We start from the raw sequence: 27,825 nt of genomic DNA on the forward strand, positions 1-27,825 counted from the left end.
CGGATGGCTGCAGGCTTTTTGAAAATATTTTTTGCTCTACCTTTTTTGTGTAGACTAGACCTATTTTCCCCAAGAAGCAAATTATTTTATCAGGTTTTCACTTCTGTGTTTCCTCTTGGAAGTACGTGTGGAGTGTCGTATCAGTAACAATGGCTGCTGCTATAAAGGAACTACAGGCGATGGAGAGGCATCTCCAAGAATTGGGAGAGAAATTCCAAGAAAAACAGAAAGGTACGCGCATAGTCGCCTTTTCTTGCATTGCATGACCTTTGTAACTTTATCATGGTTTTGACTTCTTGGGGATAACGACTGCGTTGATGATGGTACTAAATTCCTTCTGAAGTTGTGCAGGCACGTTATCGCTGGCTGTTGTTAGCATTGCAGGTCATGTCTAGTGTCTCCCGGTGATACGAGTTCGGATCCTTTCTTGTTCGTGTGGTTGAGTACTTCCACCTATGATGTACCTTTGTGACATTGGCCCAGGGGTACTTACTTCTATGGCCTGTGTGATGTTAGCCAGTCGATTTGAAAATGGGTGGCACTCACAATCACATACAATACCTAGGTGCAAGCAGAATCGAATTGCTTGTAGTAGGAGACGGAAAGCGTATCCAGTATGGCAATTGAGGCATTATACTCAGGGAAGTAGACATCACCGGGCAATTGTTTAGACTGCCGGTTCAATAGACTGGACGATATGTAGGCCTGAAATATGTCTTGCACGTCATGCAAGGTATTGCCATTTTCAGTACAAACTGATACAAACCTGAAATGTCACATCCCAGGTGGTACGGGGAACGCCCAGAAATCTCTATTGTATGATAGACGAGATGCACTCACGTGGTCATGTGAGTTTTTTATGGAGTGACATCACCAGCACGAGTTATAGGGCATGTTCGATTGGTAAGGATCGGGATCCAGATCTCAGATCCCTCGGATCCTTCAGATTCAACTGAACACTTTATTTTGGACCTTGACTGTTGCCATGTTGAAAATGGCGCTCACAAGGCGCCTAAGGCACCCAAAAGGGTGAACGTCGTACTCATCCCGTGCGTCGTACAAAAAGTCAACAAGTTCTATCTCCATCCACGTGTGCGTACCACAATGTGTACAAAAATGATTTTTACCAGCCATATACGCACAAAGGTCACATTTGGATCCGTTGGATCCGGTCAACCCTGCTCCCCGAGGAGGGTTGACCGGATCCAAATCCGAAGGATCCGGATCCGGATCCGACCAATCGAAAGGGTGCGAATCCAGTGGATCCGGTGGATCGGGATCCCGATCCTACCAATCGAACATGCCCTAACTCTCCATACAAAACATAACTGTATACGAAGCATATACCATGTGAAGTTCATCCACTGACCGTGGAGGGCTCAATAGGCAAAGAGCGGAATACACACACAGAAGAACAAGCAGTTGCTGTTTCAATTCAATTTTCGTCTGATGATCGATTCAGTTCGTGAAACTCAGAGTTACGAAACAGCAACTGCTCGTTCTTTTCTCTGTACAACGCGTATCGATAACATCATCTCTTGTATACGACGATGTCATTCGTCTACCCTCTTTTACTGTAGAGGTCAGCCTGCTTTTCCTTTGCTCATTGGGGGCTTTCTCTCTCTCTCTCTCTCTCTCTCTCTCTCTCTCTCTCTCTCTCTCTCTCTTCGTGTTCAACTTATTATGTTTGTTGCTATTTGTATTGTGTTCTTACTTTTCTCATCGCTAGATCTGCAGAAAAGTGCAAGGGCCCGCGAGCATCTGGAAACCCAGCGGCAAGAAAATGTCATGGTCAAAGAGGTACGGATGTCCCCATGTCTGTGTGTCTGTGTGATTCCGATAGTCTGCTGTTGTTGCCGCTAGATGCGGGAAGACCAGTGTGTTTACAGCCAGTGCTCTTGCAGATTTGCATGATTATCTTGTGTGACAGGTGCGCATGCGCCATTGTGTGCATGCATGCATGTGCATACGGTGTGTGAGTGTATTTTTAAATGGAGACATCTATCACATGACCATACAGGTCAGGCATGTTGGTTTCAACTCCACTCAACAGCTGCATCAATAGGTCATGTGATGTCGGCCATATTGGTTCCACTGTCCACGTGCCATTATCGCTTTCAACACAAATTTGTCACATGTCAAAGATGTGAAACCTCTCTATAGCTGGGTTTTTTACAGCTGTCCTGTATTTTCTGTGTTTTGTTCCTTATGCAACATGTGGATGTGTGTGGGTGTGGGTGTTTGTGTGTAGGAGCTGGATCTGCTGGCCGAAGAGGCAAACGTGTTCAAGATGGTCGGACCCGTTCTTGTGAAGCAGGACTTAGGCGAGGCGCGCATGACGGTGGACAAGAGATTAGAATATATCAATAAAGAAATGTAAGTGAGCCACTAGCTTGTGTGCATTCTTAGTCACTTTCTTGCACTGCAGTTTATTCATCCAAAACTGTCACCACAGAACTGAATGTAACTTCTAGACTGTAATCACCAACAACCGGTGAAAATGCAGTCATGAGCTGAATTGCATCCACATTGCCTTTTCTTGGGACTGGGAGCTAATCTTCCTTAGGGCCCGGTCACACATGCACTGGGGTTCGCTTCGGCGTGGAGGTTCTGCGACAGCGAGCCTGGTGTCGCTCCAGCGAAACCACGTGTGTATGGTCACACATGAGCCCCGGCCAGCGGAAACCAGCACTTGTGTACTTGATATCAATCATCAAAATGTGACGTCAAAGTTTGGGACGCGCAGTGAGCTGGCTTTTGAAGATTCTTTTTCGATCGAGTGGGTGTCTTTGTTGTCAAAGGAGTTTCAAGTGTCTTCAAATGTCTCTGGTCAATTGATTTTAGCGCTAGGTGAGAGCTCGTCACACGGAGGTTGAGTTTAGACACAGCGATGGCGACAGGTGTCGCGACAAAGACTTAGGTCCAGAGTTGTCAGCGTGAGACTCCCTGTAGGAAGCGGCGCTGAAAGTTAGTTCGCGATCGGAATTATTTCTTTGGTGGCGATCTCGCTGAGTTTGTCCAGCAGTGGCGAGTCTCATATGCATAGCAACGAAGAGCCCTCAAAAAATCGACACTGGATACTGGTGGCGACGATAGTCAGTGCGGGAGTAATAGCGACTGCGAGGAGAAGCTGAATGTCGACCCGCTGAGCGATCCGTATTTCTACATCGACAACAATGATGTTGCAGACACTGATGGAGCATTGGAAGGCTTCTCACGACGCAAAACAGAGCGTAGTATTATCAGCACTCTACCTTGCCAGACGACGCTAAGCTGGATGCTGCCTGTGCTGAGAAAGGGGATCCCTAAAAAGTCAAACCGGCTGAACGCTTTGGGGCAACATCTTCACGTGCTACAAAACGCGAGTAGTCGCTCATATCATTGAAATACAATTATTATGCTGAAATCATGGTCTGAGTGAAAGTGTGCAAGGGAGTGGATGTTAGTGGTATTGGTCAGTACATCTATCAGTATGGCAAGCTTTGGGACAACGCTCAAACTGCCAGCACAGAGGTCCCTGAACACAATTTGGAAGGCCAGCCACCAATCATCGTTGTGCACTCTGGTGTTGTAAAGAAGGTAGTGATGTATGCGGAATATCGTCACACTTTTGAACTACTCATGCCTGCAGCACCAAGAGGGCAAGCCTGACTTGCATTCTATTTACTTACATGTACCTGTTCCACTTCACAATCAGAAACTGTAGGATCAACTTGCATGGAGTCACTAGGCATGGATGCTAGGCCAACTGTACCGAATCTTGACCTGTGTGACTTCAAACTCTATTTTCCATGCTTTCGCTTATCAGATTGTCATCAAACTTGATAACTTGAATGATTAATAGTGTAGAATCAATTTCGAGCGAAAAAATTACACAAGTTCAGGTTTCTGCTGGCTGGGGCTCACATACAAACAGGGCAAACTCCTACTTTGGCGGAAAATGAGAGTAAAGTGGACTGTGGTGCATACGGTACGAAGAATAGACGAGGTCAATGACCATCTTGCACGCATTTTTGTTGCACGGACATTATACGCATACAAATTTCTCGTAGCAAGTCCATATACAGCAGACCGCGGTGTTTTCCGCTGAAGCGAAACCGCAGAAGCGACAGTCTCGCTTCGAAAATTTTGGAGGAAGCGGATTGGAGTTTCCGCCGAAGCGGAAGTTCCGCTTCTCGCCGTTGCCATGGTATTTTCGCTCCTGCGACGTCGCTTCAGCGGATCCGCTACTTTTGAGTGCATGTGTGACCGGGCCCTTACAATCGTGTACTGGATCGCTTAGCAAAAGTGTGTGTGTGTGTGTGTGGTTACGTGTGTGTCTGTGTGTGTAAGTGCGTGTGTGAGAGAGAGGTGTGTGTTTACGTGTGTGTGTGTGTGTGTGTGTACGCGCGTTCACGTCACGTGAACTTTGCTGGTCTCTTTGCCGTGTGTGATTCCGTGTGAACGGTCATGTTGTCTCATCTCATGTATGCACACTGTTCTGCCCCAATGCTCCTCAGTGCCCGTTATGAGAAACTACTAGCGGACGGCCAAGGCGAGACTACGAAAGTGCGCGACAACATCCAGAAGGTGCAGGGCAAGTACAAGCAGCTGCAGATGGCTCTTATGCAGCAGCAGCAGCCCCGGTAGACCAGCAGGCATTGTAGACCCTTGTCTTGCTATACTGAGGTGAGTGTGTAAGGTTATGTGTGTGTCTGTGTGTGTGTGTGGGGGGGGGGGGTGTTAGATCATCATCAACAGCAGCAGCAATCCCGGTAGACCAGCAGACACCGGAGACCATTGTCTTGCTATCCGGGCGGGGGGGGGGGGGGGGGGTGTAAGATAACACATGGCATGTTGATGTACATGTACCTGAAAGGTACTGTCGTGGACATGGAAATGCTGTGAAATGACTCGGGGCCGGCGCCGTCAGTGCGTACAGAACGTTGCATGCAGTGCACGTGTTGGTCGTATGCGTACTCACGGCTGCATGCCCAGTGTCCTGGGCCGCTTGACCTCCGACCGCATTTCCATGTCCACAGCAGTGCTGTACTTTAGATAGACCTGGTATCAGCTATCTAAGATACAGGTGAAACACATGTGCAGAACTCACACAGTGCGCACAGTATTGATAGAGAAGGAGGAAGTAAGGATCTGCGTTGCCTCAGCAGAGATGAATACCTCTTTGTAACGTTCCTGTTTGAGTATCTCTAGCTGTGTTTGCCACACAGACTGTCGGTATGGACCTGTTTGAGTATCTCTAGCTGTGTTTGCCACACAGACTGTCGGTATGGACCTGTATGAGTATCTCTAGCTGTGTTTGCCACACAGACTGTCGGTATTGGACAGTTTTGCTTTTGGGGATGACTGGTTCACTAGTACAGTCGTCCATCTTTATTCCGGCACTTTATAAACCAGCACCCTTTTGTAACCCAGCATAACTTTCAGTAACCAAAATGTCCTTTTCATGTACATTGCAGCAGTAAATCAGAGCACCCGCCCTACTCCAGCAGAATTTCCGTAGCACCAATTGTGCCGGATTGTGAATTGTGCCGGATTATAAAGCAACACTGTACCTCTATCCGCCCATCTATACATGCTGATTTTTCTCTCGCTTTCTTTTTTCTGTTTTCATCCCTTCCGTGCGCAGTGAACTGGCGTAATTGAGCAGTGAAGTGTGGTATGTACCTCGCGTTGTCACCGTGGCTTACCTAGCATTGTTGGTAGTGCTGGTGGGTGTGCTGCGGGGCTGTGACGTGGCAGCACCAACCAGCACTTTGTGTAACAATGTATCCCCGTCGCCTGTCACTGTGTGCGGGGCGATCGTGGGATGGTGTGTTGAGTATGTGTGTACCTGCTGAGGTCATGATGTAGCCTATGGTGTGTACAGGACGTGTACCAAGCAGCACTGTCATCTCTGTACCTGTGTGCATGTCCATGAACTCTGTCTACATCTCTTATCTGCTCTGTGCTGCATGCTGGTGTGTCCCTGCTGGACGTATGCACAGTCCACCAGCCATGTGCTTGATGCTACGTTTCAAGATATTTTTTGTTTACACTGAGCATGTGTACATAGTGGTAACACGGATGTAGTTCTACTCATCGCATTTCTCACGCTCTACGTCCCATGCCAGCATTGCCCCTAAATCTGGTGTGGATTTTTATAATAATTATTATTATACAAAGCAAATGAAGTCATGTGCCGGCTGGATTGTTGGATGCGTGTGTGTTGCAGGGGAGGATTGTGGAGCATTTTGGCTTGTTTTGAAAGTATTGCCTTGAGCCAGGTCATGTTTGCATCTCATGCATTGGGGGGGGGGGGGGGTGCATGGCATTTTCTTCGTGCTGTGTGTTTGTATGTGGGGAGGGGGGGGGGGGGGAAGAGGTATTGAAGTTCTCCTGTCAGCAGTTCTTGCAGCAGACTTGTGACTGATTATTCTGTGCTTGCATGACATGGTTATGTTTGTGAGAGTGTGTGCCATTTTGTGCATCTTTCAGCTGACCTGTAGTAAACCCTGGCCTGCAGTGCAGTGTGAAGTGTACTGAGCTGGTGATGTTTTGGGGATGTTTTGGGGATATCAGCTCCACTGAAAACCAGCCGCAGCAGCAGCAGTAGTAGCATGCAATGTTGGAGCCTGACGTTCCCATGGCCATATCTCTTGATCAGTGTTCCGTTGAAGATGTGTACTCATTCACGCTCAGTGCTGCTTTGCAGAGTGAATACTGTAGCCTGATTGTTTGCTCTCTGCAGTATTGTGTTGTACTTGATCCTGGCAAGTGAGCCATACAGCCAGGTCATCTGCATTACTCACTGGACATTGACTGTCATTACAGCTGAGGGGTGTACATCATGTATTCACATCCGATTAGTGCATGATGTTTGCACTGCAGTCCAGAGGATGGAAGCCTTTTTTCTGTCTTCACTTGGCTGCAGCTTTGTCCAGGTCCCTTCCAAGTTTCATCGTTACAATTTGTACTGTACAGATACTGCGTGATACAAGTCTGAGTATCATTACAGCATGATTGTGCAAGTCCATGTGCATGTGATGGCATAATACACGCCTGTCTATGTAATGACTAGGATTGTACTGACTGTCCTTTTCCTTTCTCCATTATTTTTATTATTCGCTCAACATCCGAGTTTCAAATTGTACTGACTGTTCTTACTAACACTTCTAAGTACAGTGAAACCTGTCTACGACGACCGCTCAAGGGACCTTGAAAACGTGTTCTCTGTTACCAGGTGGTCTCCATATCCAGGATCATTTGACTGGAAATAGAATTCCTTCGGCCTGGTTTCAGTGGTCTTTTAGGACAGGTGGTCGCCTTGACAGGTTTTACTGTACAAATGACTCGGAACAAGCAGCTGAGCACAACATTCACATGTTGCGACCTGTAGATACAGTAGCAGGGGAGTAGTCCTACTCCCTGGATTCTTCCACCATAACTTGGCATAAGAATAAGAATCTTCACACGTGACTACCTTTTCACCCTGAAGAAGGGCGGGTAATTGGCAAGTTATACTCGAGTTGAAGAAGGGCGGGTAATTGGCAAGGTATACTCGAGTTGAAGAAGGGCGGGTACTTGGCAAGGTATCCTCGAGTTTTGTAGTGAACTAAAATTGTAGTAGTGTGCAATGTACGTACAGTTTCCACCAAATCTCAGGTTATACCTAGGTGCTTTGATTCCCCATGATTGTATTCAATTCAGTCTTTGCATAGAGATTCAGTCTTTGCCTGAAATCATGTGGTATACTGAATGGTTACTGATGTACGTACATGCAGCTCTTGTGTTGTGAGTAGTGGTCTGGAAAGACTGCAATCATGTACATGTACATGTAAGGCTCTCATTAACTAACAGTTACTTCAACGGTACTATCTAATGTAGGCTTCCCTGAAATATTTGACTGACAATCGCCGCAATGCACAGGCTTGCACATTGCATAATGGATACATGCATTACTGGCATTCACTGCAGTATAGCAATCATGCAAGCCAGTTGTGGCAGTACATGTACAGTACATGCGCATGAGTGACTACACAACGGTCATGAGTCACAGTGTTGCTTTGCCTACAAAGAGCATTGTGTGTTTGTGTATACGTGCGTGTGTCACGGCGTATTGTGTGTTTGTGTATACGTGCGTGTGTCACGGCGTATTGTGTGTTTGTGTATACGTGCGTCACGGTGTGCGTGTGTACATGTGTGTGTGTGGCATAATAATGGTGCCTCCGATCCTGTCCGTAAAGCCATCAGCTGACTGGCACAAACGGATATGTAAGATGAAGAGAGAAAGCTTCTCTTGATGAGATGTGTGTCAAGGGCTGAGAGGCACCAAAGTCTCTTTAGGCTGAGTAGCTGTTGTGTATGTGAACATGTATGTGAAGGCATACACTTCAAGACAGGTAGAGCGTTGCTTGTCACCCTTCTAGACTGTGGCGCCAAGTCTACCACACTTGGGTTTTCTAGAGGACTATCTCTGCCACTAGGGACGCCAATCGGAGCTCACTTTGCAAACCAACATCCCAGTCAGCTGGGACCAAGTGTTCTGGGGATGTGGGGCCGGCAATGTGTGCCTTGTACATGTACTAGTTCTACATAGTCATTGTGTGTACATGCATTGACGGTTGTTTTAAATGCTCATCTTGCACCGTCACACTAGCCTATTAAAATAGTTGTGGAGGCATACATTGTGCTGGTATCGTTGCAACATGTATGTACATGTACATGACGATCGTGGAGAGAATGTGTACATGTATTGGTGTGATTCAGAATTCATGCACAGTATTGTGTACGTACTTCTCAGCACCTACTGTACATGTACATTGTACACGACGTATGTACATGTAGGTGTAATGAGCACTCTCTTGAGCTGCATGCATGCATGCCGCAACCCACTACTACTACTAGTAATTATTGTGCATGTACCTGTAGTAATAGCCTGTATGTTTTATGTTGTACTGATCGTAGTTCATAATGCGATTACATGTACATGTACATTGTGACAGGTCATGGCGTGGCAATAATATCGCTTGTGTTCCGGCTTCTCCCCTTCATTCCTCTTAGTCTCAGCTTTTCCACTTGGTTCAGCATTCTTGTGTTCAATACGTTTGTGAGATAGGTTACGGACAATGAATGTATGCCGAGTACATCACACATCAAGGACAAGTACATCTAGTGGCTGTTACAGCTAGAGCGTGATCTTTGCCACTTCTCTTCCACACACTGTACCGGTTGTTCCAAGGACTATGGTAGTGTTTGTGTGTGTGTGTGTGTGAGAGAGAGAGAGAGAGAGAGAGAGAGAGAGGGAGTGTGCGCGTGTGTGTGTGTTACAGTGTATGTGTATGATAGAGAGAGAGTGTGTGTGTGTGTGTGTATGTGTGCGTGTGTGTGTGTGTGTGTGTGTATGAACATTGTGTGTGAACATGGTGTACTATCACAGATCATGTAACCTGTAGCCAGTGTAGGTGAGGTCATACAGCACCAGTGCAGTACCTACCGGGCATATAGGCCTACCGGCAGTATGAACTACAGCTAGGCCCATATTACCATGGCGTATTGACATGGTTTTCAAGGTTTGAGTCTGAGCCCTCTGTCTGCTACGTAACATAGTGTCACCGACGTTATCACAATTATGACATCACTCATCTTATAATTGTAGATACACTGTATGTCGGATTTATGACCGTAATGGCTTCTCGTCGCCTCTGAACAGGAGAGAGTTATTTGGCTGCCAATTGTTGTCAAAGGAGATAGATCTCTTTGCTTACGTTGCAATAGTCTAGCTCTTTTCTTTTTTTGTAGTCGACTCCCTGGTGATGATGCTGCTACTGCTGCTGCTGGCGCTGCTGTCCAGATAAAGTTATGCTAATGGACTTCACACTTACAAGTATAGCAGTGTAGACGGTATGGTGAGCAGCACTAGGCGGATAATGCTGGAGAAATTGGCGGATTCTGCTCCCAAAGCCGTGAAATAATTGGCAGAACCACACAACCCTCAGACGGGCGCTTCCTTGAATTCTGCTCCATTTCTTTACCCACATTCCAGACATGCATAAAACATACCAGATAAAGTACCAAATTCTGTGTATGTTTCTGCCCCCAATCCGCCAAGGGCTAATGATGAGTGTGAAGGTGCGGATGAATATTGAGTTTCATGATTGCTCTCTCAGAATCTACGCTTTATAGTGTGCGTGTGGGTGTGTGCGGAGGAAAATCTCTTCAACCACAGAACTGACAATGTAGCATTGGAAGACAATGCCAATGTGACATTGAAAGGGGTGGGGGGGGGAGCAGTTACTCGTATTTGTATTGCTATCCGGATATACATACTAGCACTTTATCAACAAGACATGCTTGGGGCAGAACCTACCCGCACTCAGCACAACATTCTGCTTGCTAGTACAAGTAGTACACTGGCCAAAATGGCCGATGGAGCGGTGCGAATGGAAACAGGAAAAGCCGATGATTTTGGGACAGTTGAACCACCAGTTCGCAGGTGAAACCTTTAAAAAGATAAGTTCTGGCACGTCCACGGGCCGGGCGAAGAACCTTGAAATAGGAATGGGTAAGGCTCGTGTGTTCGGCTATCAACCTAGACTCATCGGCTTTCTGACTTGCAGGCTAACGTTTGTATGGGTATGGTATATGTGTAACAAGTAACTCCGCGTGTGTCCACTGTTGGTCTTTTCGACACTCAGCCAACATTTGACTGGCAAGGCACAGTCTGCAAAGAGTCACCGCATTATGTACGTGTAGGTAGCTAGCGAGGTTCTGTCGCAGTATGCTGCTGGAAATGTTCGACGCCGATTCGCCGAAGCGGGCCAGCAGGGAAGATACGGATCTCCTCTGCGCTCTCACACTGTGGCTCGATGGCGTCAAGACCCGAATTCCAAACAACTGTACTATGCACTACACATCTACCCCGCAATGCCAGAGATTCCTGCGCACATTCGCTCGTGCCTTCGCCTTGTTCGTAGTATTCAGCCGCCGTTTGCTGAAGATGAAGTGGTCGAAAACACAAGGTCTGACCTCCTCGACGATAGGCCATTAGGATTCTGTGCAAACCAGGGCCTTAGCTTGGCAAAGAGACTGTGACTAGAGCTTGGTCCTAACCGGCAGGAAAGGCTCAGAACCCCTTGCAGTGCCATGAATGGCAGTGGCTCGTGACCGGGTCACAGGCTCTTGAAGGAAGGCAATGGTGTGTTCGGAGATGAGTGCTTGCCACTGATCGACCACTGGGTACATACTCTACTTCCCTGCAGTTTGGCCTTCAGAGTTGAGACTAGATCAAAGCAGAACGTGTGTTCGTGAATACCCGTCGTAGCATTCTCCATTTCGCCTCATGGTGACCTCTTGGCTTCTCGTTCTCGGTCTCCCACTGTGCAAAGCCCTAAACGTGAGTAGCTTACACTCCAGGCAAAGACTAACAGTACGGCTTGGCCGTGGATCGCTTAAACACAGTTGGTGTTAGCCGAAGAAGTGCCGGCTCAGGTGGAACCACGCTACCTGACCCCTCTCTACCTATCACAGCCTACAGCCACGTACACTAAATCAGTAAATGCTTCGACAACAGCAATTGTCAGGATCTGTGTATTGGAGGAAGTGATTGCGGAGACTTGACAGCGCGGGGACCAGAGCCGAAGAATTCCTACCACTCCGCGTTTGCAGTATTGGTAGATCTGTTAGCCTGAGCTGCTTGAATGCGGGTTCGAGCGTCTGGCAGTACAATCATTTCTTCGGCTGGTAGTGCTAGTACATAATTCCATCATTCGTGAGTATAATTGGAGCCAGGCCATACCGGAGTGAGGAGGCAGCACCATCAAGTTAGTTTTCAAGACCTCGGTGACCTGGGCTGTGTGGTCACGGATATGATGTGAATTCTGTACTCTGTACACACAACTGAAGTCTGTAGGTAAAGGTCCAGGGCAGGGCAGTGCAAGACAGTGCTGTGCAGGTCATGGATGATCAGACCATGTTGCTTCTACTGCTGCAGTTGCTGGATGGCTGATGTTGAGGTGTACACGAAAACCTCTCACACAGCCCATTGAGCTAAGTAAAGGCAAGTGAAGTGGTGAGGACAAGGGCCTGGGCCTTTCGGTGTTACACTCCACTTGCGTTGTACTGAGATCTACCCCTGGCAGTGCCTCTCCTGAACTTCTCCTGTACATATATCTAGCAGGAACATACTAGGTGCAGTGTCAGCTAGCCTAACGAAACCTATCCCCCTGGAAAGCTGAGTTCCTTACAACTCATTGTGCCTCAACACGAATATCTCAGTACCTGTGCTCTCTACTTACTCTTTGCGGTGCTGCGTGGTGGTGCTCTGTCTGAGTATAAGATATCCGGGCGCAGGTCTATCCCAAGTCACTCAGCGTAACGGGCCCAGGCAGGACGGAGCTGGAGAATTATTTCCGTCAACCCTGTGAACGGTCCATTCTGCAGTAAGATATGCACTAATGAATAGGTGCGCAACAGGGTGTAGACGCGCGGTGCACGGGCAAACAAGAATAGCCTCCTCTCCGCCAGATCTCAGTTCTCAGCGAACAGTGTGTACGCACGCATCTTGCAAAGTGTTGGAAAATTACTTCAGAGTGTGCGAGTTGAGTATTGACACCTCTGCTGTTGATTGGACACTCTACATCAGCTGATTGTTCGTGAGTGGGAGAATTAGACCCTGCCTCACTGAGAGAGAACACTGACCAACACCAGGGACTAGCTGATACTGTGTTGTTGGACACAAGTGCTCTAGTGGTGGACGCTACTCCTGTCCCAGCCGGAAGGAGGGTTTGTCAAACTGCAAACCTCAGTGATTGTAATACCAGACGAGTGGCGGCAATGGCCTCCACAAGACAGATGGGTGGACTCACGGCGATCATGCTGCTGCTGGCTGCAGGTGAGACATTTGAAAATTTGGTTACTGCTATTACTAGGGCTGTTTGCGATATTCGGAGATTTATCCCAGCTTCCGAACCTCCTTTCTCTTGGATTATCTTCAGAGGAAATGTTTGAAAAGTGTTTTGGATTGAAAGAAGTTGGTTGGAAGACTGCATGTCGTTATTGTTGGTGGTGGTGGCGTTGGTGGGGGGATATGGTTGTGTATGTGCGAGTGAACAACAGCAAGATTAGTTGTCTGTTGACACTCGGCCCGCTTTCTAGTATTAGCAGGCTGGGCTTGGTTGTCTGAAGCAATCCAACTATACTTCCGGTCGGTTCTCATTCTGTCAACTGAGCATTTGTCATTATTATTAAATTTCTCCCCCTCCCCCTCTCTCCCTTTCTGAGCGTGTGCCCTACTCAACTCACCTAATTTACCCCACCTCGCTATTATCAAACACAGGCACCATTCCAATACACATTTTGCGCTCCTTCCATGTCAAACGTGTTTGGCGATGGCTGCATTCATGTCCAATCCACAGAAACAGAGAGCTGCTGTAGTTGCAGAGCATTCGCATGTCTACCTAGGCTATTGGAGCAAACACAATAATCATATCAACACCTAGGTACAGAAGTGGGTGTTGTATGCACATGATCAAGGTCCTGGCGAGAGATTCCATGATAATATGGCGTGGAGGGGGGAGGGGGGGGGAGGGGTATTAGGAGAGAGGACACTTACTTACTCCAACAGTCTACTGCAGTACTGGGTAGACCCTGTTCTCTTCCAGTTCTATTATAACCCTATGTACATCGTGAGTATAACTACATATTAGATTTCCGAGAGACAGTTTGCTACACCTCAGCCTTGATGACATCAGTGTGTCTGCTGTGTTGAGTAACACTCTCCATTACGGCATTAGCTCACTTTCTACTGTATCATGGCTACTTTGTTTAGCATAGCATCTAGCACGCACATATCTACTTGTCCACCGTACTGTGCAGATGCGTTGCAGCTGGTCAGTCTGTGATGTACACTGACCCTGCACCTGCTGTGCAAGTGTTGCCTTTACTTTAGTTTAGACCCTTACTGGCCTTAGCACATGTACATGTACATACAACGCATAGCTAATTAGATAACAGGTATACTGTATCAGAGTGTAAGATAATGACTGCACCATGTCATCCACACTGGGATGAGTAGAATCTGGAGTAGATGTGGATCAAGCAAAGCTGTTGTCCCACTCACTGCTAAAACCTGAGTGTATGTGCGTGTGTATGCGTGTGTGTATTGTTATTAATGTAATGTGTATGCGGCTGTGTGGTCTGGGACTGGGAGCTGGGGTGTGCATTATTAATAAGGGCCTGACCGGTCGGTCCTAGTCTGTGATAGCGACATGTGTTCTGATTTTGCTTTGCACTCTGACTGCTTGTGTATCTGACTGTCTGTGTGTGTCTGTGTGTGTCTGTGTGTTTAGTGCTTCTGGCGAGTATCTGTGAAGGAACACCGCACAATCTACATGGTAAGACTACTTACTATACTTGAAAATTGTGTCAGAATTGAACACGTAACGAGTGTAGTGCGTGTATTCCCTCATTATTAGCACCAAACTAATCACGGTTATTCCGTGGACAGTGCTCACTTCTGTACACCAACATCAGTGAGATAGCCATTGATGGCTTTGGTGGAGACGAAAACCGCATGCATGGTGGCATGGAGGAGGGAAGAGGGAGGGTGTGGAGGTGGAGGGAGTGTGCATGTGTCTCTGGGGGGGGGGGGGGGGGGTGATGCCTTTGTACTACAAATAATCGTATACTGTTAGTACATGTACATGTACAGGACATAGAGTAGGCAGACTACTACAATGGTGTACATGTGTACATGCCTCCATGAATAGGAGGCGTTCAAGTCAAGCATGATCTAGTGTTGTGTGTCTGCTATTCTTTACACCTTCAAAACAAAAGACCTTGAGTCAGGTATTTTCCTGGCTACATATCCGTATTTGATAGTGTTTCCTGGTGTGTTGATATCCTCAGTCATTGTGTGGTGTAGTGATCATGTTAAAAGTGCACCAGTTTGTTGCTGCAACAATGGCACAGCTTGTAGCATACTATGTCAACTTTGTGGAGGCCATTATCACGTGGCTAGGTACTGGCACATGTACTTCCTTCATCATTGTAGCAACAGATTATGTAGTAGTGGCTCCTTGTTCCCTATCTATGTTCTGCTCGCTTAGGCATGCTGGGAATGGTCACTTGATGTTTATGTGATTGCTATGGTGTGATTCGTGTATGCCAGAGGAGTATACTGCCACAGACTCTGCAGTGTCAAGTGCTGTGTCCGCACCGCAGCCCATGCATGATAAATGGAGCTATGGATGTGAAGGGATCGCTAGTACTAGTAGTCCTAGATTTACTGGTGGACTTGGGTTTTTTTTAAATTTTTTAGGGTAGATCCACTGACTGTGGAGGACTGTACCGTGTTGCGATGAAGGGGTGCACAAAACACCATGAACACGGTTACCCTGGACCCTCTGAGATCCTAACAGTTATCACTAAACCATCAGTGTAACCATATCAGATGCCCGTGCATGTTCATCATCGACTAGAACTCAAAGCACCTGAACACAAATCCCTGCTCTAACCTAGTAGCACCTGTACTGGAATACGTCTGACTTCATTGCCAGCCTTATTGGAAATGATGGGAAGCGCTGGGAGTGAGGTCAAGCAAGAAACGATGGGAAACACTGGGAGTGAGGTCAAGCAAGAAACGATGGGAAACACTGGGAGTGAGGTCAAGCAAGAAACGATGGGAAACACTGGGAGTGAGGTCAAGCAAATTTAGCAGGACAATTATTTCCACCAAACAATGGGAAATCTCGTTACATTGAGTTGCATGTCGTCGACAACATGTAGTAGTGTGTGTGTAGATCTGCATGTAGCAATGAGATTTACGTGGCAAGAAAGCTGCTCGCACTCCGGTTTACCACAGCGGCTTTCAAAATCTCTGAAAATGAAAGTGCCATGCGCCATGTGCACGCGCACGCTAACGCGTGTCGTTAGTGTTGTTTTGACCTTTTGACCTTGCCACCCTGCTTTGTCAGAGAATCACCACACACTTTGACACGGTGCATTCTTTCTCTCTTTTTTTCTCTTCAGATATCATCAGCAAGGCACGTGCAAAACGACAGTTTGGATTGCCTGGCGGTTTTGGGCCACCAGCGCACTTGTTCACGCTGGGTGGAGCTGGAGGCATTGGGGGTGGCTTGCCACCTCTAGGCGTGCTGGCTGACTATAGAAGTAAGTCCTGCATGTGTTGGTAGTGCAGACCCACCCCCAGGACGGGACAGCTGATCTTTGTCATATATTGTCCCAGTACACACCAACCCCATGAAGACAGCTAATCTTGTGGTATTATCCTTCAAATAAGAGTGTATGAAATATAAATCCCCAAGCCCAGCAGTAAACAGCTACAGCTAGCTGCGGAGAAGAGCTTCCCCACGAAGCTGACTAGTGCTAATGCAGCAGTAGTTCTTGTAAAAAAACGAATTGAAAAAGAAAAAAGAAAAATCAAAACGATAATAAGAGCCTTGATGGAAAGCCTGCTGAGACTGAAACAAAACCAATCCACTGCTAGTGTTAGCAAACACTAATTGTCAGTAACAACAAACACACATTCAGCCAGTATTCATTGGAGTGTGTAAATACATCTGAGAAGAATGAGAAAGCAGCATTATATCGTCGATACTGATTGATTGCGTTCTCCTATTTTTTGTTTTGTTTTGTTCCATGTGTCCAGAATGTTGCTGTAGGTTTGGAGTTCCTCCCGAGTGCTTGGAGAAGTGTGTTGTACGGCCTGGAGCTCCAGTGTCCCTGCCAGGTCACTGCGCTCAATATGAGCAGATCACTGCGTTCGAGTGCTTCAACAAAAATGGTGCAGAAGACAGTAAGTGGATGGCGTTGTTGCAGAAGACGATTTCATGGGCGTGATTCGTGATTCCTGCTCAACACCTCTCTCTTGACAGGACAGGCAGTGTCCTGTGGACAACGCTACCAGGATCGTGCACATGAACAAACAAACACACACACACAAACACACACATACGCCCACCCACTTCAGGCCTGTTGTTGGTACAGATATTATGTGGATGCTACCATTGTACATGCGTGCGCAATGCATTGAGTCGACCAGGACACTCCATACAATATGTGTGTTTGTGCACGTGTATGCATGTCTTACTCCAGCGGGTGAATGCGAACCAGACTATTCTCAGCCACCGCCGCGTGCAGGAACGTGCCCTGCAATGCTGCTGGACGGTCAGGACTACATGTGTAGCGGAGACTCTTGTCATACAGACCATAGCTGTGCTACACGACCCAATGCAAAATGCTGTCCCACAACCTGTCCCGATAGCGCAACAGGAAGACACACGGGAAAGATGATCTGTTTAGAAGCAGGTAAGCCATACACATACTTTCAAGTACTATGTGAGCCTCTAGATGTGAAAAGGAGGCTTATGTAGTTTCACGCAGTATTGAGGAAATTGAATTTTAATGTTGTGTTTCCCATATAAACTTTATACAGCAATGTGAAACTCACCTACCTTTTATAAATACTGTGCTCAACTCTGGGTAAACCAAACCCCAAATATTGGACCATCGAGATATTTTTTCTCTACAAAATCCACATGCCTCCCGACACTGGGGTGAATGATGGAGTGTGGTGTACCTCGCTGTTATACTGTAGTACTGACCTAAGATGTTGTGTGTTTTGTTTTCTCGCCTGTATAGTCCTGGGCACCACAACACGATGCGAGCAGCACCGACACCGTGTACTCCAGCAGCTGATTGACGCTAATGAACGCGTCAATCGCAGCTCTCTGATGATGTGGGTGCCGCAGTGCACACGCCGTGAAGTGCTGCCCAGCGACCCGCACGGGCCCACGTACAGGTCCACGCAGTGCATTGCCGCGTCCGACGTGTGCTTCTGCGTGAACGAGACCACGGGGCAGGAGATGGACGGAACACGCTACAGGTCTGACCAGGCCCCAGTCAACTGTAGTCGCCTCAGTAAGTACTTAGTGTATACACTTCAAGTTCAGTGTATTTTCCCGATTTTAGGTCGCAACGCATTGTAAGTCACATCTCACTTTCAGGTCATGTAATTTTTTGTTTGGATGCATTTGCATGGATGGTACGTTGACTTTGATTGTGAGTCACAATCCCTTCTTCGATCTTGACTGTTTGTGTAAGAAGGTGTGAATCCTCTTTGTGGAAATACGGCGGTGGATGAACCTTCTCCCATTCTGTGAATTTATGGTTATTGAAACTGTGGTCTCAATGTTTGAGTCAGCATGCGTGGTTCTGATTAGCGGTTTTCTCGGAATGGGGAGTGTCGATATCATTTTGTGAATGTCTTGTTCTAATGTAGTATATTTCAATCATATACATATACTCTTCTTGCTGTCAACCCGCAGATTCCGAGATGTACTCGTCCTGTCGTATCGAAGCACTGTTGATTCTGGAGCAGCATGCCTCGATGGACATGCCGGAAATGATGTCAGCCGTTGAAGACCTTTCCGTGTGGATACCGGAGTGCATACACCAGACAGCTGTGGGTGGGGGAGTGCGGTCACATCGCCACTTGCAGTGCGACACAAACAGTGGATTGTGCTGGTGCACGACAGGCCAGGGAAAGTAAGCAACACCTCTTCAACTAATCAAATGGATATAGAGGTAGCAACTGAAATCCGACCCCTGATTTTCATGCTCAAAGGTAGCACCGATTCTAGCCGTCTCTGTTGTGTAGTGTTACAAGCCCGGGTTGAGTCTTTGCAATGAGAAGGCACCGAATTAGGGTCGGATCTCAGCTGCCACCACTCTACTACTAGCACCTTGTGGTATGGGCAGAGGAGAGCAAAAATATTGTGATCTTCTCTACAATGCACACCATCTGCAGAGCCTATAGTGCATGCATGCAAGCTATGGCGTTACTTCCTTTGCTCTCCTAGTGATCAATCACACACATGCAGTCGAGACTGGGTCATCAATATAGTAATAGTATACATGTGCTCAAGATTATCCATAATGTGCTCTGCACACTCTAATGATTGTTGTGTGTGTTCTATTTTCTTGCTCTACATTAGAGCTATCCTGGACACGGTTATGCCTCCTGGTCACCCACTCTTCGTGGAGGAATGCACTGACTTTGTACCCACACCCTGCGAGGAAGACGTAGCATCCAACATATACGACTACCGGCTGGCAATGTACGGACTGAAGAATGGCTCGCAGCTCTTCCAGAAACGAGAGTACTACGAGCGTATTCCCAACTTTTTCGTGCATCGGTGTGCCCAGCGCGGCCTGTCCATGCTGAGTTCCAACGCTCCGTCGCATTCATTCGAAAAAATTCAGTATACCCTCCGACAGCATCAGTCACTCGCCGAACGATTCTGTGTCGACACCAAGACAGGGTTGGAGATACCCGGATCACGCACAGCCGCAGGTGAACATCGCTACGTGCGATCCTCGCCGTCGACAAAGCACTTCTGCCACATGCGTTCGCACTGCGAGGAGACCGTCCTGGAGCTGCTGCGTCGGCTGAACGGCGTGATGCTAGAGCGAGGTGCAAGCGGCGTGTACGCCATGGTCAACCGTCAGCTTGCAAAGTCATTTGGAGAGTACGTGCCGCAATGCACCGTGCCGGGGCACGTTGCCAAGGCGATGAGTCGAGCTGGTGAGCCGCTGCCCGATGCAATCGCAATGTACGGGTATGCGCCACGGCAGTGTGGCGCTCTCAACGCCACCTGCTGGTGTGTGTACCGTGACGGACAGCCGGTGGAGGGAACACTGCACAGACGCAACGAAACTACCGACTGCACCATGTGTAAGTCATCCTCGGGGAATTCTCAGCAAGTTAAATTAATCTTTACATAATCTGGTTTATGTCCTCAATCCTTGATGATAATCGGGCGCATTGGCACACTCCATCTCTTGCATCCAAAATGGAGTTCCAATGTAAGTTCTCGTATTCCACTGGGTATATTTGTAGCTTCCAATTGTAAAAGTGAAATGGTATCTTGGAATGTGATGTGGAAATGTTGCTGTGTGTGTTCTCACAACTGGTTTGCTTTTCTTGACATTCTTGTTCGGTGTTTTGGTTGTCTTGGTTTCCGTGTTTCAGATCAATCACTGTGTATGCTCCCTGGTCATGTACGTGTTCAAGCACCCAGTCATGCACTGCGCGCTGCAATGCGCCAGTGTCCCGCCGGGCAGGCATGCAGAGATATCGGACTGCACATCGGCATTGGCTTGTGCCAAGGTATGTGTCCATGTTACACAGTGATCATCTCCACAGTCTGTGATGCATGTGTGCATGTCAAACAGTGACCTCCACTTACTAGTACATGCATGTGCTCATGACACGCGGTGATCATCTCCACTTACATGTGTATGCTCGTGACAAACCGTGATCTCCGCTTACATGTATAGACTAAAGCCACACGCTTATCTCCACTTACATCATGCGTGTTCATGTCTGACAGTGTCCTCCACATACATGTATGTGCTAAAGCCATACAAGCTCACGTATGTGTTCATGTCACGCATTGATCTCCACTGATAACAACACACGTATTTGCCGACTGGTGAAACGAGTGCATCACGAGTACATTTTAACACCTGGCCGTTTTATCATACCATATTGACAATTTATACAATTTTGCTCTTTTTATGTGTTTTATCACGCCCAGTCGAGGATGACGGTGCACTCAAGGCATGCTCGCTAAACAGAAGGACGATTCTACACGGAGCGCGCACCCTAGTACAGCTAACATGTCAGTTGTGTTCGTGTCACGACGGTGCCCTGAGAGCCTGTGAGCAGCTGCCCAAGTCGACATGCATGACGTCACAGCCATGCTTTGTGCAGACCAAGGTTGGTCATGTGACGTCCCTGGGTGACGGTATGCGCGTGACTATCGACTGCAGGAACTGTGTGTGCAACAACGGACGTGTACAGTGCACTCAGGTAAGAATGGGTACTGGCACTCTACTTATAGTGATACTGGTTACATATCACTCTGTGTTGTTCACAGTCCATCCAGATGTAATACTAGAATCATAGTACCTTTTGCTTTGGAAATCCTAAATTTGGATGAATTACAGGCCGAACCCCACTTGAAATCCGATTTTTTTTTTTTTTTTGGACCTGCTGCTCCAACCATTTCGCTCTGGTATAACATCACCTGTTCCAATTTTGCAAAACCGGGTCCAATTTGTAACTCCTTATGGACATGGCACCATAGGTACTAATATGATGGTGCCTTCATTATTAATTTTTGTTGCGTCCATTTTGTCTCCATGCAGATGAATTGCTCCGTGCCACCGGTAACATTGCAAGTAGCACGGCCATGCAGTGCTGCCATGAGCAGTGCCGGCATACCTGCCAGAATACAGCTGTGTGCTCCCAACGGCAGGACATACCCCAGCGCCAGTGCGGCACGCAGCTGCGGAGGCTTCACATCCGATCAACTCTTGCTGGGACCGTGCTCAACAAAGGTAAACAATTAATGACAGTTAGGTCTTAGAAAGCTTGTACTTGTACACAAGTTAACTGATAGCTAAAGAGCATGTAGGGTAGTTTCAGGGCAAGCTATGCAGTCTGCATGGGTATGTTTCCCGGTGCTGCTTTCTGACAGTTCTGGAAAAAAGATCGAATCTTTCAAACGGTTTTGTTTTATTTGCCTGTTAGCATGTCTGTTTTGTCAAATCAAACACTATGACATATTGGGTTATGCGATAGCCTTGCATGTGCTGAAATGTCAACAGGCCTTGACCGGCTTTGTGCTAGGAGATTGCACCCTGATACCTGTGTGTGTGTGTGTGTGTGACTGATTGTGTTCTCCCTGCAGTACGTGTGTCGTCCCGGACTGTGTGAACCCGGCTACAAGTGTGTGCCGTCGCCAAGGCAATGCCTTGTGGCGCCATGCCAACAACACCTGTGTGGTACGTGTTACTTCGTTTATTATTTCATTGTATTTTATAGATTTTCCAAAAGCAAAATTAATAGATGCCTATGATGGATATCTCAAGGGTGAAAATGCATGTATGTAAAAAAAATGGAAACTGATGAAAGATAGTATGTCAGTGGAGAACACTTGAATGGGCACCTGATTGTACACTGTCATGAGCACGCCACTCAGGGATGATGAGTTGTAGGTCCTGGATGCTTGTGTGTGACAGTGTGTCGTAGGTATAGTTCCATGTCTGCCTTTGTCACATGCACCCATATCCTCTAAAATGCATGGCTATGCATATGTGACGTATCAAGCCGTTTGGTCTGTTTGTGTGTGTGGGGGGGGGGGGGGTATCAAACTAAGCTATACATGCATAATTGAACTCCTCAGTTGTACATATACACTACAATTACATGTCTTCACAGACTTACAGATGGCACTTTGCTTCCCAATCATTGTTCTCTGCTGCAGTGCAAGAGAATGCAGAGTGTGATATGCCCAGCATGCCAGCGGCTAGTTTTCAGCAAGCAGTCGAGAACGTGGAGACTGCTCCGCCGATGAGCGAAGATGCACATGCCTGTTTCCATGGTAACGTCAGTCACACGTCTCTGTGTCACGGCCTGGTGCGCAGTGGCCATGTTCAGTATCTTGGTGCATGCAATGAGGAGTGCTCAGGAGAGGTGAGGACACGCTTAGCACTACTGGTGTAAATGCCTTTTAATGCAATAGATTCAAGTCCCGGTTACTGTTCCTGATTTGGATAAAGATAGATAACACATTTAAAGTACCATGGCTTTCGCCTGTATTTGTCCATTGCCGGCAGTGTGAGCATAGTGTGAGCATAGTGTGAGCATAGTGTGAGCATAGTGTGAGCATAGTGTGAGGCATTGCATAGTGTGAGGCATTGCATAGTGTGAGGCATTGCATAGTGTGAGGCATTGCATAGTGTGAGGCATTGCATAGTGTGAGGCATTGCATAGTGTGAGGCATTGCATAGTGTGAGGCATTGCATAGTGTGAGGCATTGCATAGTGTGAGGCATTGCATAGTGTGAGGCATTGCATAGTGTGAGGCATTGCATAGTGTGAGGCATTGCATAGTGTGAGGCATTGCATAGTGTGAGGCATTGCCGGCAGTGTGAGGCATTGCATAGTGTGAGGCATTGCATAGTGTGAGGCATTGCATAGTGTGAGGCATTGCCGGCAGTGTGAGGCATTGCCGGCAGTGTGAGGCATTGCAGAGTGTGAGGCATTGCATAGTGTGAGGCATTGCATAGTGTGAGGCATTGCATAGTGTGAGGCATTGCATAGTGTGAGGCATTGCATAGTGTGAGGCATTGCCGGCAGTGTGAGGCATTGCATAGTGTGAGGCATTGCATAGTGTGAGGCATTGCATAGTGTGAGGCATTGCATAGCGTGAGGCATTGCTTTGAATAGTCTAGCATCTCATATTTAGCTCTTATCACACTTTGAATGCAAGAGAGCAAGGTTTTTTAATGCAACCTTTCCTCTGGCATTCCTCACCAATCACTGACAGTATCTTTGCTTTGCTTGCTTCAGGTATGCGGCTCAGACAAGGTAACGTACGAGTCTCGTTGCCATGCCCACTCGAGTGTGACCCCAGTCGACTATGACGGTTCTTGCCAGAGATCATGTGACCTGGTCAAGTGTCCAGCGCTGGAGCCGGAATGCACGGTGGCGACGAGAATGCCCAACGACTGCTGCTCATTCTGTGGTGAGTGGTTTAATGTAGCATAGCATACTCTGCATTGACCAGTGCACTAACAGAGACTATCAGCAGTTGCAGGCAGACCCCTCCACCTACTAAAGGCATTCAAACACACATCTGAATGGATAGCATGGCTACTCGACTTTAGTCCTCTGGCGTCACACATTCTGACATCTTTGAACCGGAACATCTAGTTCATAAACAAACTGATGGTGGAAAAGTGTTAGTAATATATGCTTTCTGTAACTTCAAAATATACGTGAACCGAGGATGTAAGGTACTACAACAATTAAAGAACATCACCTGACAAACAGCAGGGTTCTAGATATATTTTACAATTATATTTGTGTGTAGAAGAAGTGCATGTCATGCGTCTATACTTGGCCATCAGGTGTGCTAGACAACAGTATAGACATTCAGATGTGCCTGGCACGTACTCAATGTACAAGTAGATGTCTCACTGTCCTGTCTCTTTCTCTATTATGATACTGTCCAGGTGGTGGAGCGTTGGTGTCAATCAGCAAGCCAATAGCTCGGGCATTGGTGGGATCCGGTTATGAAACTGCCAATGACATAGCCAGCATTCTGGTGTCGCTGCAGCGCGCCCTGCCACCGATGACATCAGCACACTGTGCCGTGCGAGGTCATGTGACACTTGATGATGTCATGGAGCTGAGAGTGGAGACTCTGCCGGGCAGTGGTGAACAGGGACTGTATTGTTTCCAAGCCGTGCAGACACTCGTAACCCTGGTCAACACCGGAGCAACACTACAGAAGAATGCCGTCACGGCTGCACTGACACTGGCCAACATACAGACGGCCAGAACAGGATTCCAGTCGTCCGCATCCACACTGACGCACATTGACCTGCTGATGCTAGCCGCCATAGTACTGGGATTCGCCATGCGATAACCCTCCGTGACTGCGTGAGTTCTGGCCAGCAATGATTCGGACTCCTCTCTTCTGACTGTCAGCGTGGAAAGGTTCTCTTCGGCTCAGAAGGGCACACGGCTATCACAGTGTCCCTGCATGGTGGTGTGAGTGGAAGCGCGGAGTGTCATGCCGCAATCCTAGATTCGAACTTGAACAATTATTGTATTCAGATGTTATCAACATTTGTGTGTGCCTTGTGCGAAATGTGTTAATCCTGGCTTGGCTCCGCTGGGTATATCCGCCTGATTCTGCTTCTCCTGTTCTTGTTAGCTCATCTTCCCTCATCCTGTCTCTGTCTGTGTCTCTGTCTGTCTGTCTCTCTCTCTCTCTGTCTGTCTGTCTCTCTCTCTCTCCACCTAACTCCACTCTCAGTGATTTCAGTTCCCACCGGTGTCTGTCGCCCATGATGCATATACTATACAACTAAGTTTTGTTGGTCAAACACACAATATGGATAACTCACCACAGTTTTCAATTGCATCATCCCTCCAGCACACACACACACCGTGTACAAAACAAAGCAGATTTTGACTCCAGCTAAGGATTTTGAGTTTAGCTATTACCGCTTTTTCAGATGTATTTCCATTGCTTCATATCATCTGAAGACAGTATTTCTGTCTCTCTCTCTCTCTCTTTCTGTCTCTCTTTCGACCAGTTCAAAATCTGGTACATGTACTTTCAGAATCAATAATTCATCAATCTGATCTGATCTGGGTATTTGAATAGACTACTTGACATTGACGAAACCATCTATGCTCTCCTGTGCTGGTAACTAGACATCCAATTAGATTGAAGTCAGTCTATCGTTTTGGGGACGACCAGTCAATGACCCCCCCCCCCCCCCCCTACCGGGCCTTATCAGAGTTTGAAAAGCCCGTTCAATCGTTGTTGTTACTACAAATACTGTAGTAATCTTTGGTGACGCTCCCTTCCTGCTATGCACTAACCTTTAACGATCGGAACCTCGGTGCATGCGTGTTATGTCCTTCGGATGGTATGATATGATCGATGGAGACAAACTACTAACATCGGGTGGGGGGGGGGGGGAGAGGATTGAATGATAATGCTCTGACAATTGACCGAACTATACAAAGCGTATGGCGGGACATTTCTCGTAATTTGCTCCTCTTCTTTATCCACAACACTCCACATGCATGTAACATGCCAGAAATGCAGCAGATCCTGCAGCCGATTATTCAGTCTGCATTATCCGCTGAGGGCTACCGCCTAGCGGGTTGGTGGGAGGCTCCACACGAATGCCTTTCTCCTGGGTTCATTTGCTGCTACCTACTTGTAGAATGGATGCAGCTAATGGGGTCGTTTTCGGCACTTGTGCCAGTGGTTGTGAGACTTACCCGCTCACCCCCACCGTCAGGCGCTGCATCTGCCGCTAGGGTTTATTGGGTGTTAGCGGCCGTCGTGCGTTCCTTTCGGGAACGGACACGATAATTTTTTTTTTTTAATTTATTTACTTGTAGAACTTAGTTTCACCCTGGTATGTAATGCATAACTGCCACTGGTTGAAGCCAAACGAATATACTATAGTATAATATAGTGCCTTTTTCATGGTCATGGCGTGTTTGCAGGTTACACAGAGCCTGCAAAGTAGAGTAACGTTTTACATTGGCCTGGAACGCTCTCCCAAGGAGTGTAAGGGAGATCAAGGCTGCCCAGCAATTCAAGCTTGCCTCCATCCCCTACACCTTGCAATGAATGCTCTGTCTGACTTTTCCCGTCCACACACCACGTCATTTACTTTTCTCTGCGTGCTTGTGCGCTTATGAACTCTTTTTGTTCCCTCTATTGACACTGAAAAGTCGCTCTGTTGACGCTGCAAAATTGCTTATCATCTCCCTCCCTCCCTCCCCCCCCCCTCCCCCCCCCCCTCTCTGTCTCTCTCTCTCTCTCTCTCTCTCTCTCTCTCTCCCCGTAGCTCTCTCCCTTTTGAAATTCGCTTCCATAGAATTGGGCACCATTGCCCGTTTGGCCTTGCGAAGTAAAATAAAAATCAACAACAACAACAACAACAACAACAACCCGCTCTTTCTTTCTCCTTCCTCCTCCGTGGTCTCACGATCAGCAGATCAGTAAAGCTGCCTAACTCACGGAATGATGGCTTCATTCTTTCAATACACTATCGAAGCTAACGCTTTGTGATAACCATAACAGTCACGTGACCTCTGCCCGCTGCTAGCCTAGAGGGTGGTTTGTTTGATGGCTCAACACGAGTCACGACTGATCACACGGCATGGGGCTATGTTCCCAACAATAATAATTAAAGAAAGTTGACAAAACAAATTGAATACAAACAACAACACGATAAGCGATAAACGCACAGGAGGGAAGCGAGAAATGATTGATTGATTGATTGATTCTATTTTACTTCGCAAGTTCAAACGGGTTCCTGGCCCAGTTATATGGAAGCGAAGGATAGAATTTGCCAAAATCCTAATGAGCAACAGCATAGGCAACATCATCGTAGGAGTGGAGTACTATGCCAGCGAGAATACTGAGAAGAAAAGGAACATGCCAAAACCTGACGAAACACAACCTATTCCAGGCCTACATAAGGAAGGCAGGCTAGCTTAAAATCTTGCAATCTGGATACGGTGCGCACCTCTCTAGGCAAACTGTTCCACAGCAATACTCCTGCGGTGGCGAATCTCGTTTGGCCACACCGACTGCGAGGTGGCTGGCTGAGCAGACCATTGGCATGCTGATGGCGCGTACTTCTGCCGCTGCATGCAGCTGGTTTGAGAAGCTGGGCTAGAGCAAGGCTAGTGGAGTCATTTAGACACCGCCAGATGAAGATCAGGAGCTTTTGTTTAAAAAGTTCAGTGACGCGGTAAATCGAGTTGGCAGCCAGGAGGGGCTGCATCGTGGAACATGGCGGGCTGCCATCAATGCATCGGATCGCCCGGTTTCGCATGGCTTGCAGAAGCTGAAGTTGGGTCACGCGGAGGGCTGCAGAGAAGCAGCAGGCACCATATATCATATCCGGCATGACAATAGCCTTTACATAATTATATCTTGCGCGAGTTGCGGGAGAGGCATCGACGGGCTCGCCACAAGGCGCCAATCTTCCTCGCAACTTTAGTCACTATGGCGCTGACGTGCACATCCCAACTCAGGCGGTATGGCAACTAATCTCGCGAGATGTGGGCTTCCGACACTGCCAGAGTGTGGGATATATCCATCATTAGCATCAGCACGGTGCCTAACACGTTGTTTTTGTTTCATTGACTTTATTGCTAAACTCTCAAGAAAGGATGTAAAAAGATGCGATGACCAGCATGCGATTA

General features: G+C 47.5%; 2 protein-coding genes across 2 annotated transcripts; both read left to right on the plus strand.

The window, feature by feature from the left end:
• The first annotated feature begins 59 nt into the window (after positions 1 to 59).
• LOC135822790 (prefoldin subunit 6-like) lies at positions 60 to 6,177 on the plus strand. The gene is made up of 5 exons (XM_065335616.1): positions 60 to 231; positions 1,730 to 1,800; positions 2,252 to 2,376; positions 4,500 to 4,668; positions 5,630 to 6,177. Exons 1-4 carry the CDS (start codon positions 150 to 152, stop codon positions 4,627 to 4,629), a joined length of 408 nt encoding a protein of 135 aa, XP_065191688.1. The 5' UTR covers positions 60 to 149; the 3' UTR covers positions 4,630 to 4,668; positions 5,630 to 6,177.
• A 4,797-nt stretch (positions 6,178 to 10,974) lies between these two features.
• LOC135822791 (uncharacterized) lies at positions 10,975 to 25,274 on the plus strand. The gene is made up of 15 exons (XM_065335617.1): positions 10,975 to 12,871; positions 14,328 to 14,372; positions 16,009 to 16,149; positions 16,649 to 16,795; positions 17,095 to 17,307; positions 17,641 to 17,919; positions 18,327 to 18,546; positions 18,996 to 19,735; positions 20,033 to 20,170; positions 20,601 to 20,875; positions 21,214 to 21,405; positions 21,759 to 21,852; positions 22,335 to 22,543; positions 23,422 to 23,596; positions 24,087 to 25,274. The coding sequence occupies exons 1-15, from the start codon at positions 12,814 to 12,816 to the stop codon at positions 24,500 to 24,502; spliced, it is 3,342 nt and encodes a 1,113-aa protein (XP_065191689.1). The 5' UTR covers positions 10,975 to 12,813; the 3' UTR covers positions 24,503 to 25,274.
• The last annotated feature ends 2,551 nt before the right edge of the window (positions 25,275 to 27,825 follow it).

The sequence above is a fragment of the Sycon ciliatum genome, chromosome 8 (assembly GCF_964019385.1).
Source record: "Sycon ciliatum chromosome 8, ocSycCili1.1, whole genome shotgun sequence".
Classification (NCBI taxonomy): Eukaryota; Metazoa; Porifera; class Calcarea; order Leucosolenida; family Sycettidae; genus Sycon; species Sycon ciliatum.

Coding starts and splice junctions, on each gene's coding strand:
- LOC135822790 (XM_065335616.1), top strand. CDS start 150: ATGGCTGCTGCTATAAAGGAACTACAGGCGATGGAGAGGCATCTCCAA. Junction 232..1,729: donor ATTCCAAGAAAAACAGAAAG/GTACGCGCATAG, acceptor TCTCATCGCTAG/ATCTGCAGAAAAGTGCAAGG. Junction 2,377..4,499: donor GAATATATCAATAAAGAAAT/GTAAGTGAGCCA, acceptor AATGCTCCTCAG/TGCCCGTTATGAGAAACTAC.
- LOC135822791 (XM_065335617.1), top strand. CDS start 12,814: ATGGCCTCCACAAGACAGATGGGTGGACTCACGGCGATCATGCTGCTG. Junction 16,796..17,094: donor CAAAAATGGTGCAGAAGACA/GTAAGTGGATGG, acceptor GTCTTACTCCAG/CGGGTGAATGCGAACCAGAC. Junction 21,853..22,334: donor ATGCCAACAACACCTGTGTG/GTACGTGTTACT, acceptor TCTCTGCTGCAG/TGCAAGAGAATGCAGAGTGT.